At 45.2% G+C, this 14,312-nt stretch overlaps 1 protein-coding gene across 1 annotated transcript in view; it reads left to right on the top strand.

The window, feature by feature from the left end:
• The first annotated feature begins 5,590 nt into the window (after positions 1–5,590).
• Positions 5,591–14,312, top strand: part of Crkl (v-crk avian sarcoma virus CT10 oncogene homolog-like) — a 34,667-nt gene continuing 25,945 nt past the window's right edge. Inside the window, exon 1 of the mRNA XM_013031497.1 lies at positions 5,591–6,423. Within this exon, the coding sequence (XP_012886951.1) occupies positions 6,113–6,423 (311 nt within the window). The 5' untranslated portion in view covers positions 5,591–6,112. The remainder of the gene's footprint in view (positions 6,424–14,312) is intronic.

Here is a 14,312-nt window from a genome sequence, read left to right as displayed (position 1 = left end):
TCACCACAGGTCTTCACACAGGTCCTTAGCAACGGGACTGGCTGACCACAGACTGAAAACCTCTGAAACCATGAGGCATACTTCCTCCCTTCCCTCCCTCCCCCCCCACTTCTGTGGCATGGTCTTGAACTTGAACTCTGGGCCTGGGCGCTGTCCCTGAGCTCTTCAGTTCATGGTGAGCACTCTACCACTTGAGCCACAGCACCACATCTGGTTTTCTTGTAGTTAATTGGAGATCAGAGTCTCCCAGACTTTACTGCCCAGGCTGGCTTTGAACCATACTGCCCAGGCTGGTTTTGAACCATTATCCTCCTGAGGAGCTAAGATTACAGGCATGAGCCACCGGCACCTGGCCTCTTTCTTTTTCTTTCTTTCTTTCCTTTTCTTTCTTTTCTTCCTCCTTCTTTTCCTCGTCCTCTTTCTTTTTCTTCCTCCTTCTCCTTCTTCATCTTCCTTTGTGCCAGTATGGGGGCTGTAAAATCTAGGCTTGAACACTGTCCCTGAGCTTTTGTTTTGTTTTGTTTTTTGTTTTGTTTGTTTTTTGTTGGTCGTGGGGCCTGAACTCTGGGCCTGGGCACTGTCCATCAGCTCTTCAGCTCAAGGCTAGCACTCTACCACTTGAGCCATAGCACTACCTTCAGCCTTTTCTGCTTATGCAGTGCTGAGGAATCGAACCCTGGGCCTTATGAATTCAAGGCAAGCACTCTACCACTGAGCCACCTTCCCAGCCCTCCCTTAAGCTTTTTTGCTCAAGGCTAGTACTGTGAGCCATAGCTCCACTTTCAGCTTTTTTGGTGGTTAATTGAAGACAAAAAGTCTCATGAAATTTCCTGCCCAACTGGCTTTGAACCCTGATGGTCAGAGGGTCTCAACTTTCTGTCCCAGTCAGTCTTGGACCACAATCCTATCTCTGCCTCTCAAGTAGCTAGGATTATAGGTGTGTACACCATACTATGCTCCTCTGCCTCCTTCTGTTTTTCTCCCAGTTTTGTTACAGCTTAAAAAAAAAAAGGCTAACAGAAAAAATATTTTATTATGAAACAATATATACAAAAATAGGTAATACCCTGCATATATCATCTAGCTTTGACAAAAGATGAAAACTCTTTTTTTTTTTTTTTTGCTGGTCCTGGGGCTTGAATTTAGGGCCTGTGTGCTGTCCCTGAGCCTCTTTGTGCTCAAGGATAGTGCTCTACCACTTGAGCCACAGTGCTGTTTCTGGCTTTTTTTTTTTTTTCCATTGTGGGGACTGAACTCTGGGCCTGGGCGCTGTCCCTCAGCTCTTCAGCTCAAGGCTAAAGCTCTATCACTTGAGCCACAGCGCCACTTCTGGCTTTTTCTGCTTATGTGGTGCTGAGGAATCGACCCAGAGTCTCATACATGCAAAACAAGCACAATATCACTGAGCCACCTTCCCAGCCCCTGTTTCTGGCTTTTTTTGAATAGTTTATTGGAGATAAGAGTCTCCTAGCTGGGCGCAGGTGGCTCATGCTGGTAGTCTTAGCTACTCAGGAAGCTGAGATCTAAGGATCGAAGTTCAAAGCCAGTCCAGGCAGGAAAGACTGTGAAACTCTTCTCTCCAATAATCCACCAGAAAACCAGAAGTGGTGCTGTGGCTCAAGTGGTAGAGCTCTTGCTTTAAGCTGAATTGCTGAAGGACAGCACTCAGGCCCAGGGTTCAAACCCCATGTCAACAAAAAGAAAAACAAACAAACAAAAAAAACCAAGAGTCTCATGGACTTTTCTGGCTGGTCTGGCCTTGAAGCACAATCCTCAGATCTCAACCTCCTGAGTAGCTAGGATTACAGTATGAGCCACCGGTGCCCAGCAAGATGACAATTCTTTTTTTACCTTTTTCTAACTCAGATTCTCTTCCCTCTGTATCTTTTTGATGCAAACTGAGAGGAATTTTGGCATATTTTAATTTTTATTCTTGTTGTTGATGGTACTGGGGTTTAAATTCCAGGTTTTTGTGCTTGCTAGGCAGGTGCTCTATGACTTAAAGCCATGCCTCATCCTCCATAATTTTTTTCTTTTTGCCAGTCATGGGGCTTGAGCTCAGGACCTGGGCTCTGTCCGTGAGCCTCTCTGTGTTCAAGGCTAATGCTTTACCACTTGAGCTGCAGGGTCACTTTCAGCTTTTTCTGTTTATATAGAACTCAGCAATTGAACCCAGGGCTTCATGCATTAGCAGTCTACCACTAAGCCACATTCCCAGCCCCTCAATAAATTTCTTAAGGAAACATGGAAGTTAGGCAGCAGATTGGTGGCATTTTCTGAAATTCAACCTGAGGAACAAATCTTTCCATCATATTTCCTGATATTCCTTTCTGAAAGTAGAATTTGATTTGAAGGGGGCAGAAAGCATTATTGCAAAACTGTGAGTTACCTTCTCTCCCCAAAAAATATATTACATGCATAATTTTATTTATTTATTTATGTCAGCTGTGAGGCTTGAACTCATATGTATATGTATATATCTACATATATATGTAGATGTATGCATATATGCATATATGTATATATATGTAGATGTACACATATATGTATATATGTATGTATATATACATATATGTATATCTATATAGATGTAAATTTTTTGGGGGGGGGTCCGGTCGTGGGGCCTGAACTCTGGGCCTGGGCGCTGTCCCTCAGCTCTTCAGCTCAAGGCTAGCACTCTACCACTTGAGCCACAGCACCACTTCTAGCTTTTTTTGCTTATGTGGTACTGGGGAATCGAACCCAGGGCCTCAGGCATGCAAGGCAAGCGCTCTACCAGAGCCACCTTCCCAGCCCAGCATTTGGCCTTTTAAGAAAAGAATCTTCTTTTGTTTTTGGTTGGTCACGGCGCTTGTACTCTGGGCCTGAGCGGTGTACTTCAGCTCTTCAGATCAAGTCTAACACTCTACCGCTTGGGCCACAGCACCACTTCTGGTTTTCTAGTGGTTATTGGAGTTAAAGAGTTTCACAGCTTTTCTGTTCAGGTTGGCTTTGAACTGTGATCCACAGATCTCAGCCTCCTGAGTAAATTACAGGCTAATTTTTTTTTCTTTTTTTTTTTCGGTGGTGGGGCCTGAACTCTGGGTCTGGAGACTGTCCCTCAGCTCTTCAGCTCAAGGCTAGCGCTCTACCACTTGAGCCACAGTGCCACTTCTGGCTTTTTTCTTTTTGCTTATGTGGTGCTGAGGAATCGAACCCAGAGCCTCAGGCATGCAAGGCAAGCGCTCTACCAGAGCCACCTTCCCAGCCCAGCATTTGGCCTTTTAAGAAAAGAATCTTCTTTTGTTTTTGGTTGGTCACGGCGCTTGTACTCTGGGCCTGAGCGGTGTACTTCAGCTCTTCAGATCAAGTCTAACACTCTACCGCTTGGGCCACAGCACCACTTCTGGTTTTCTAGTGGTTATTGGAGTTAAAGAGTTTCACAGCTTTTCTGTTCAGGTTGGCTTTGAACTGTGATCCACAGATCTCAGCCTCCTGAGTAAATTACAGGCTAATTTTTTTTTCTTTTTTTTTTTCGGTGGTGGGGCCTGAACTCTGGGTCTGGAGACTGTCCCTCAGCTCTTCAGCTCAAGGAGAACACTCTATCACTTGAGCCACAGCACCACTTCTAGCTTTTTTTGCTTATGTGGTGCTGAGGAATCAAACCCAGGGCCTCAAGCATGAAAGGCAAGCACTCTACCACTGAGCTACCTTCCCAGCCCCTAAATTTTTGTTTTTAAATAGTAGTTTAAAGGGGTGTCGATTTACATATCCATTTATATCTACAATGCATTTTGATCAGTTGTTATTTTCTTTTCTTTTTGCCAATCCTGGGACTTGAACTCAGGGCTGGGCACTGTCCCTGAGCTTCTTGTGCTTAAGGCTAGCACTCTACCACTTGAGCCACAGCACCACCTCTGGCTTTTTCTGTTTATGTGGTAATGAGGAATCAAACCCAGGGCTTCATGCATTGTAGGCAAGCACTCTACCACTAAGCCACATTCCCAGCCCCATTTTGATCAGTTTTATCACTTCCATCATCCTCCCCAAGTATATTTTTTGAGTTTTTTTACCTTCTCTCCCCAAAAAATATATTACATGCATAAATTTATTTATTTATTTATGTCAGCTGTGAGGCTTTAACTCAGGGCCTGGATGCTGAACTCAGGCCATGAGCTTTTTTGCTCAAGGCTAACACTCTGCCACTTTGAACCACAGTGCCAATTCCAGTTTTCTGGTGATTAACTGGCGTTAAGTCTCTAGGACTTTCCTGCCTGGACTGGCTTCAAATAGCGATCCTCAGACCTCAGCCTCCTGAGTAGCTAAAATTACAAGCATGAACCACTAGCACCTGGCACAAGGATGTGTATATACAGTCACACAGACAGACACAGACAGACACAGACAGACAGACACACACACACACACACAGAGCGTTGCTTCTTGCCTTTTTGGGTTGTTTATTGGGGATAAGAATGTCTCCAGGACATTTCTGCCCCTGCTGGCTTTGAACAGTCATCCTCAGACCTCAGCCTCCTGAGTAGCTAGGATTACAGGTGTGAGTCACTGGTGCCCAGCCCAAGTCTATTTTTTAAAATAATATTTTATATGAATTCTTCTACTTCATCTGGCTTTGAACTTATCCTCAGATATCATGCTCCTGAGAAGCTAGGATTACAGACATGAGCCATGGGTGCCCTGTTGGAGATATACTTTCTTGTCAGTACAATTCAGGAATGTTAACATCAATAATGGAGCATGGATGGCCTGGTGATTTTTCACAACAGTCATTTAACCAACAAATATCTGAGCATTCAAGCAACTGCAAGGCAGACAAGACACAGGTGAACCAGGCAGACAGGATCTCTGGCTTCTTAAAATTTACATTGTAGTGCGGATGGAGGAAGTAGAATAGGAGGGCAGGGCTAGATCTGAGTAAGCAAAAGGGAATGGGAAGAAATTAACTAGAGAAACAGGTAGAATCCGGAACAAGTCAAGTCCTCATGCCATGCTTGAGAGACATTTACATTTTTTGGCAGCAATAGAACCCATGATGGTCGGATTGTACTGGACTGTAGTCTTCCAAGACCACTTAATCCAGTGGATCCAATTTTTGCCTTCCCACCGAGAGGCATCAGGGTCTCCCAGCCACCCAAGATCCCTGTCATTTCAAGCAACCTATTCCCCCCTACGGGGTCATCTCCTTCCAGAGGGCTCATCAGGTCTAGTCCGCCCTGAGTCTCCAGCCCCTGGGCAGGCCAGGTCAGAACCACGCCTCTTGCCTGGAGATTCAGCCAAGCACGTTATGCTTTGTTCCCTGAAGTAGGTTTTCGAAACGCCGCTCCCTCTCGGCTCCAGCTGTTTTCTTGCCAACACTAGAACACCAGGCGGCCGCAGCGCCCCCGGCGGCGTACCGTGGTCCAGGAAGGGAGTGCCCGCCACCACTGCCTCCTCGACCTCCTCCCGGAACGCGGGAGCGTGCGCCCGTGCCTCACGCCCCTGTTCCTCGCCTCCGCGCTTCTGATTGGCTATGGTGAGAGACGTCACGGGGAGGGCCCCGTCAGCCTCTGGGAGCTGCGACTTCGCGCGTGCGCAGTCGAAGAGCGCTGAGCGGAGTGGGAGGTGGCCGGCGGCTTCTCCCACGTCCGCCATTTTGTTGCTGTGGCTATTGCGAGCGGGCTTGGCAAAACTGCCTCGGGGGTCTCTGCGTTTCTTGCAGTTTGGTGCTTTCGTGTGACGACGAGGGTCAGTGCAGACCTTTGGGGCTGCGGAGCTTGTACATTCCAGGCCGGGAGTCACTAAAGCCACCTCCGGTATTCCGGGCTGCCCAAGAACCCCCCGGGCGGCCTCCGTTTACGGCTGCGCTTCGTCTACCCCGACCCCAGGGTTCTGTCCCTCTTTCCCCGGGCCGACTCTGTCCGCGAGGAGCTCCCGGAGCAGGCGGGCGGCAGCAGAGGATGCTGCGGACCCGGAGCCGAGAGGAAGGTCCCGGCCCAGCTCGCTAAGTTCTCCTCGAGGGGTGTGAAGAGGCCCTTTCTCGGCACCCGAGCCGCCTGCCGGCAAAGGCTTCCAGACTAGGCAAGAGCAGTCGCCGCCCAGACCCGCCGCCGAGCCCCCTCCCGGGCCCAACACCATGTCCTCCGCCAGGTTCGATTCCTCAGACCGCTCGGCTTGGTACATGGGGCCGGTGTCTCGCCAGGAGGCGCAGACTCGGCTCCAGGGCCAGCGCCACGGAATGTTCCTAGTCCGGGACTCCTCCACCTGCCCTGGAGACTATGTGCTATCGGTGTCCGAGAACTCTCGTGTCTCCCACTACATCATCAACTCCCTGCCCAACCGCCGTTTTAAGATCGGAGACCAGGAGTTTGACCATTTGCCGGCCTTGCTGGAGTTCTACAAGATCCACTACCTGGACACCACCACCCTGATCGAGCCAGCGCCCAGGTACGCGCGAACCCCTGCCCTTCTAGGGTACAACCTGCCCAGCCGCGGAGGAGGGCCGCGAATGGGGTGGGTTAAAGACCAGGGGGTGAGCTGGGGGAGAATTGAATCCATTTTCCCCATTCCGAACCAAAAGGCCTTATTAAGAGAAGGTTAATGTCAGGATCTGGGTCACTGGATGAGAGGATGCTTTAAAAAAATATTGACGATGGTTGCATCGTTCAGTCGGACGCTTTTTTTGTCTTTTGTCACTTTGCCATAATACTAATGCAAGGGCTTTTTTTTTTTTTTCCAACTATCTTTTGGATCATAGACTTTGAGACTCCGAAGACAGCCGTGGCATGTCTCCTTCCCAGCCCCTCAAAAATTCACATTCACAAGTTTGAACATTATTTAAGGGTTTTGGATCCCCTTCAGATCTCTCAACTGCAGGTTTTAAGAACTGGGGTGCAGACTTTCCAACAATAGCCAAAATGAAAGTGGCTTAGCGTTTAGAAACAAAAATCTTTCATTGGAGTACCAGAACTATATATTGATATTCTGATGGCAAATTTGAAGCAACACCTCCTTTAATTTCAAAGTGGATCGTTTAATTGCAAAGAAAAGAGAAAGTGTCTTACTATAGTGAGGACATTTTTAGGATAATCTGTATCTCCCCTCCCCCTAGGTGCACTAGAGGTAGTATGGTTAATTGACAAGGTGGAATGGTACTTAATTCTATACCAGTTCAGTTTTAAATATACTTTGTATATTAGTCTAGTAGTTTAACATAATTCAAAGTTAACCCAAAGTTAAGCCAGGCTTGGGGGTATACATCTGTAACCTCAGCACTCCAGAAGCTGTGGCAAGAAGGTTTGAAGCCAGCCTAAAATACAGGGAGACTGTCTCAAAAAACTGAAACAAGTTGGATCTGGTGACTGGTGCCTGTAATCCTTGCTACTCGAGAGGCTGTGAACTGAGCGTCCCAGTTTGAAGCGGGCCCTGGTAGGAATTTCTGTGAGACTTTTATCTCCAGTTAACCCATCAAAATGCAAGAAGTGGAACTGTGGTTCAAGTGTTGAACACAAAACCTCAGGGACAGCACCCAGACCATGAGTTCAAAGCCCCAGAACCAGTACCTCCCCAAAAAGGCATAAAACCAAAGTGACAACATTCCTTTTCCCAAGTAAAATGCATTATTTGATTATGTGTTAATATGCCTCAGCGAATATTTTATCAGATTTTTTTTTTTTTGGTCTGGTCGTGGGGCCTGAACTCTGGACCTGGATGCTGCCCCTCAGCTCTTCAGCTCAAGGCTAGCGCTCTACCACTTGAGCCACAGCACCACTTCCGGCTTTTTTCTTTTTTCTTATGTGGTGCTGAGGAATCGAACCCAGGGCTTCATGCATGCAAGGCAAGCTGGGCCACCTTCCCAGCCCCTATCAGATTTATTTAAATGATAACAAGTTTGAATTGAAAATTTAGGATTTTTTTAATAACTAGAATTTTTACATTTGAAAAAGTTTAAAATATCTTAAAATATTTCACTGCCAAGTTTATTTCTTAAAACTCTTTTGGATGCTGGTACTGAGGCTAGAACTCAGGGCCTGACACTGTTCCTTAGCTTTTTCCATGCAAAGCTGGTGCTCTACCATTTGAGTTGCAGTTCCACTTCTGGCTTTTTGCTGGTTAATTAAATATAAGAATCTCACAGACTTTCCTGCCCTGGCTGTCTTTGAATAGTGATCCTCAGATTTTAGCCTCCTGAGTAGCTGTGATTACAGATGTAAGCCACCTGCTCTTGGCTCAAATTCCTATTTTAGAAGGATTCAGGGTTGATGTAGGTTGTTCAAAGGATATTTCTGATTTTATGGAATCCCTAAGGAAGTATTATTTTGAACTTTAAACATAAAAAGCTATTGTAATTAATTAAGGTTGCTAAAAATATGAGTTGCTTCATTCAGTAGGGTGGAGTGAAGAAAAAAAGTTGTGATAGTATAATGACTAAGAGGGGCTGGGAAGGTGGCTCAGTGGTAGAGTGCTTGCCTTGCATGCCTGAGGCCCTGGGTTCGATTCCTCAGCACCACATAAGAAAAAAGAAAAAAGCCGGAAGTGGCGCTGTGGTTCAAGTGGTAGAGTGCTAGCCTTGAGCTGAAGAGCTGAGGTACAGCGCCCAGGCCCAGAGTTCAGGCCCCACAACCGGACCCCAAAAAAAAAAAAGTATAATGACTAAGATTACTTGCTGCACTAAATAGACTTTAATGAGCAGAGAAAACGTTATAAATAAAATTCTATATAATAAAGATTATGGCTCCAAGAATCTGATTAGTGAAACTTAAGCTGTGATAGTATAATGACTAAAATTACTTGCTGCACTAAATAGACTTTAATGAGCCAAGAAAATGTTATGAATAAAATTCTATATAACAAAGATCATGACTCCAAGAATCTGTTTAGTGAAACTTGACAAGTTTTAATAAATGCTGGTAGATGCAGTTAACTTTGAACACAGTGTAATTCCAGTGCTAGGGGTTGGGTAGATCTTTAGAACCAACTGTAAGTGAGATTGGTAATGTGTTTAACTAAATTGTCTCTAATTTGTAAAAGTGGATTACATAATTAATTTCAGACCTTTATTAAGCTGTGCTGTATGCAAGATAAGTGCTTATGTCTGGTGACAGGTACTTTGAGTTGGCTTGATTTCTTTTAGAGGGAGAAAAAGGAATATCCTGCAGTGGCTTTCCACTGTCCACAAATCTAAATTTTCCTTACATATCTCTTCTCTGATACCACATGTAATTGTTTGTCTTTGTTCCCTCATCTTCAGTGCAGTTCTACTAAACAGGCCACTTACTCCCTGGTAACCATCTTTACTTATACCTTTACTTTTTCAGGGGTGTTCCCTTTTCATTGATTGCTTCGCTCTACCTCTCTCTTCACCTATTGAAATCCTGTTGTTCTTGGTCTGCTCACAAATAATAAGACTTTTTCCTGACCCTCTCCCTCGTTATTCAGCTTTACTTGTTTCTGCTCAGTCTCTGCCCTCTGCCCCAGACATGTTGCTGTTTTTCATTTTCCCTGGTATTTAAAGATGATCACAGTGTTGGTTGAGTTGGATCTTGACAGGATTTACTTTGTTATACTGCATATTTTTTTTCTCTTTTCTTATTTTTCCATTTGTGGGGCCTGAACTCTGGACCTGGGGGCTGTCCCTCAGCTCTTCAGCTCAAGGCTAGTGCTCTACCACTTGAGCCACAACACCACTTCCGTCTTTGTCTGCTTATGTGGTGCTAAGGAATGGAACCCAGGGCCTCATGCATACAAGGCAAGCACTCTACCACTTGAGCCACTGAGTCACTTCTGGTTCTCTGAGTAGTTTATTGGTGATAAGAGTCTCAGGGAGGAAGTGGCGCTGTAGTTCAAGTGGTAGAGCGCTCGCCTTGAGCTGAGGAGCTGAGGGACAGCACCCAGACCCAGAGTTCAAGCCCCACGACCGACAAAAAAATAAATAAATAAATAAATAAAATAATACAAAATGTCTTTAAAAAAAAAAAGAGTCTCAGGGACTTTCTTGCCCAGGCTGGCTGAACCGTGATCCTCAGATCTCAGCCTCCTGTGTAGCTAGGATTACAGGTGTGGGTCACCAGCACCCGGCAGTATTAACTTTTTATAGAAAGCTAATGGTTAAGGAAGTGGTGCTGTGGCTCAAGCGGTAGAGTGCTAACCTTGAACTGAAGAGCGGAGGGATAGCGCCCAAGCCCAGAGTTCAAGCCCCATGACCAACAAAAAAAAAGAAAGAAGGAAAGAAATCTAATGGTTAAGTCAGGCACAGTGGTGCTCACCTTTACTCTAACCTTTATTCAGCGGTTTGAGGTGAAAGGATCACTCAGGCTCATGGATTTAAGATCAACCTGGGCTGTATGTGTGTAGTGTTAATAGAGCCTTGGGTGTGTGTGTGAGGTGTGTGTTGCCAAACAGAAAACTTGGTGTGTGTGTTTTTTTCACTCCATACAAGATACAATTAAGCAGCTTACCTTCTCGTAGATGAAAAATTGAGGTTTTAAAAATTAGTTGTGTGGATGGGTATTGATAGCTCATGCCTATAATCCTAGCTACTCAGGAGGCTGAGATCTGAGGATCATGGTTCAAAGGCAGGATAGTCCATAAGACTATTTTCTCCAATTAACTACCAGAAAACCAGGATTGGAGCTGTGGCTTGAAGTAGTAGTAGAGTGCTAGCCTTGCGCACAAAAGCTTAGAGATGGTGCCAGGTCTTGAGTTGAAGCTACATGACTAACCAAAAAAAAAAAAAAAAAGCCGGGTGTCAGTGGCCCACTCATGTAATCCTAGCTACTCAGGAGGCTGAGATCTGAGGATCACAGTTCAAAGCCAGCCTGGGCAGCTCCGTGAGACTCTTATCTCCAATAAATCACTCAGAAAAATTGAAAGTGGCATCGTGGCTCAAGTGGTAAAGCGCTCACCTTGAGCTGAAGAGCTGAGGGACAGCACCCAGGCCCAGAGTTCAGGCCCCATGACCGACCAAAAAAAAAAAATCAGGTGTATGCTCCTTAGTATTTATTTAGTTTTATATTATTTTTTGTTGTTGTTGTTGGTTGTGAGGTCTGAACTCTGGGCCTGGGTGCTGTCCCCTCAGCTCTTCAGCTCAAGGCGAGCACTTTACCACTTGAGCCATGGTGCCACCTCCGTTTTTTTCTGCTTATGTGGTGCTGAGGAATCAAACCCAGGGCCTCATAGTTGCAAGGCAAACACTATACCACCTTCCTAGCCCAACAACTTTTTTTCTTAGCTGAAGTTAATAACTATTGTGTTTGACATAAGGTGAGAACTGATGCTCATACTGATCTACTCTGACCCTTTATATTAGAATGCTTTTTTTCTTTCTTTTTTTTTGGGGGGGGGTCCGGTCGTGGGGCCTGAACTCTGGGCCTGGGCGCTGTCCCTCAGCTCTTCAGCTCAAGGCTAGTGCTCGACTACTTAAGCCACAGCACCACTTCCGGCTTTTTTCTTTTTGCTTATGTGGTGCTGAGGAATCGAACTCAGAGTCTCATGCATGCAAGGCAAGCGCTCTACCACTGAGCCACCTTCCCAGCCCCTGTTTTTTTTCTTTCTTTTCTTTTCTTTTTTTTGGTGGAGCTAGGGATAGAATTCAAGGTTACTACTGAGCTCTGTCCTCAGCCCTACAGTGTTTTTTGACAGTTTTAGGAATTGAACCCAGTGCCTTTTGTGTTCCAGGTAGGTGTTCTGCCATTGACCTGTAATACCCTCTTCCTCCAACCCTTGGAGTGTTATATTAGAGAATTATATTACAGTGTAGGTGATTAACAGACATATTTTTTCCATTGTAGAACTTACATTTTCATGGAGATGATAGTCTAAACAAGACAAAAACAAAATACAAACAAATGCTACAAAAAGAATAAACCGCCAAGTAACCGTGTCTCATGCCTATAATGCCTGTAGGCTTAGAGTTGAAGATTGCAGTTTGAAGCCAGCCCAGTCAGGGAAATCTGTGAATTACTAAAAAACAACAACAAAAGCCCTAAGTAGAGCTATGGCTCAAGTGGTAGAGCTAGCCTTGAACAAAAAAAAAAACCTCAAGAACAGCTCCCAGGGCCTGAGCTCAAGCCCCTAGATCCCCCCCACCTCCACGCTCACGAGAGTAAACCTAGGTTGAGATAACACAAGAGAAATGAGAGAAGATCAGAGAAAGCAAGAAGATAAGACCTAAAGGTATATAAAGGGGGCAGGCCATAGGAAGGATTGGGTTGAGTGGACGGGAAGAGCCTTGAGAAAGAGGGATGTATGTATGTATTATGTATTATGTATTTAGTGCTGGTTCTGGGGTTTGGACTCAGGGCCTAGGTGAGCTTTTATTTTGCTAAAGGCTAGTTAGTGCTCTACCACTTAAACCATAGCTCCACTTCTGCCTTTTGGAGGGTGTTATTTGGAGATAATAATTTATTTGGGCTGTCTGGGTTGTTCTTCCAATCACAATCCTCAGATCTTAGCCTCCTGAGTAGCCAGGATTACAGGTATGAGCCACCAGCATCCTGCTCAAGATTTTTCTTTTTTTTCTTTTTTTTTGCCAGTCCTGGGGCTTGAACTCAGGACCTGGTCACTGTCCCTGAGCTTCTTTGCTCAAGGCTAGCACTCTACCACTTGGGCCCCTGTGCTACTTCCAGCTTTTTCTGTTTATGTGGTACTGAGGAATCGAACCAGGGCTTCATGCATGCTAGGATAGCACTCTACCACTGAGCCACACTCCCAGCCCTGTGCATTTCTCTTGGACAGTGTTATCTCTAGTCTCATTAATATTTTAAGATGTAGTAAGTAACAAACTTAAAATAAAAGGTGTGGTGGCAAAGCTTGTAATCCTAGCTACTTAGGAGGCTGAGATTGGGAGGTTCACCGTTTGACACCAGACTTAACAAAAAAAGTACACAAGACTCATCACAACTAATAAAAACCTGGTTCAGTGGTTGTGTGCCTGTTGTATAAGCCACATTTGAAGCTTAAGTAAAGATTATAGCCTAGGTCTGTCTGGCCAAAAAGTAAGACCCTGTTTGAAAAGTTGGTTAGTGGAGTAGCTCATGTGGTAGAATGCCTGCTTAGCAAGTAGGAGGTCCTAAGTTCAAACCTCAGTCTGGGCTGGGAATGTGGCTTAGTGGTAGAGTGTTTGTCTAGCATGTATGAAGCCCTGGATTCAATTCCTCAGTAACACAAACAAAAAGCCAGAAGTGGCACTGTGGCTCAAATAGTAGAGTACTACCCTTGAGCAAAAGAAGCTCAGAGACAATGCTCAGGCCCTGAGTTCAAGTCCCTGGACTGGCAAAAACAAAAAACCCTCAATACTGCCAAAAAAAAGGGAAAAGAAAGGGAACTAAAATAGGACCAAAGACTTGGCCTCAGATGGTAAAGCACCTGCCTAAAGGTGCAGCTAGAATTCCAGCCCTGGTGGGAGAGAACTGGAAAAGAATGCTTAGTCTAACCTGAGAACCCTGAGAGGGAACCCTCAGATTCATACAGCAGGCCCCTTTCCAGGCCTTCTTCCCACAGCCCTTATTCTAGATAGTTGAGTTATCAAATCTGACTTCCATAATTGTGACTAAGGAAGGATTTCCACTATTTTGTCAACATAGAATTTATTGCTAAGAGTAAACCCCTTTTAATTCAATTCAGGTGAGATATAAGAACATTATCCTGGCTGGGAAGGAGACTCAGTGGTAGAGTGCTTGCCTTGCATGCTTGAGGCCCTGGGTTCGATTCCTTAGCACCACGTACACAGAAAAAAAAAAGCCGGAAGTGGTGATATGGCTCAAGTGGTAGAGTGTTAGCCTTGAGCTGAATAGCTGAGGGATAGCGCCCAGGCCCAGAATCAGGCCCCATGATTGGACCCCCCCCCCAAAAAAAAAAGAACATTATCGTTAGGCCAGGAGTAGAAACTTGACCTGTTAGAGTTGTTTTCTATAGATCCTGTTTAAGTGAGGTTTTTTGGGAGGAAGGAGGATAGCCAAGGAGGGAGGTTAATTCTAAACTCTGTGCTAGGTTGTTTATAAAAGCCCCTAAGGCTTTAGCCTTATTTTATTTTTTCTGGTAAGTAAATTGGGGTATAGATTATCCTGACCTATAAAGTGGGACCACTAGACATGAGTCAGCGTATCTGGAGTGACAGCTAAGAACATAACAGAAGTGGAAAAATGGCAAGGTGAAGAGGCTTCTAAGATGTATCATGTGGCACACAGGGGCTTTATTTTGTTAGAGTAACAACACAAACTCAGGTTTGAACTTAGGACCTCACACTTGCTAGGCAGGTACTCCTACCACTAGAGCTATTCCTATAGTTACTATTCAGGTAAGGATTTTATTTTCTTGCCCAGACTGCCCTGGATTAT

This window comes from Dipodomys ordii, unplaced genomic scaffold (genome assembly GCF_000151885.1).
Source record: "Dipodomys ordii isolate 6190 unplaced genomic scaffold, Dord_2.0 Scaffold141, whole genome shotgun sequence".
Lineage (NCBI taxonomy): Eukaryota > Metazoa > Chordata > Mammalia > Rodentia > Heteromyidae > Dipodomys > Dipodomys ordii.
The sequence above is the reverse complement of the archived record's forward strand: the minus strand, read 5'-3'. Positions and strand labels throughout refer to the sequence as shown.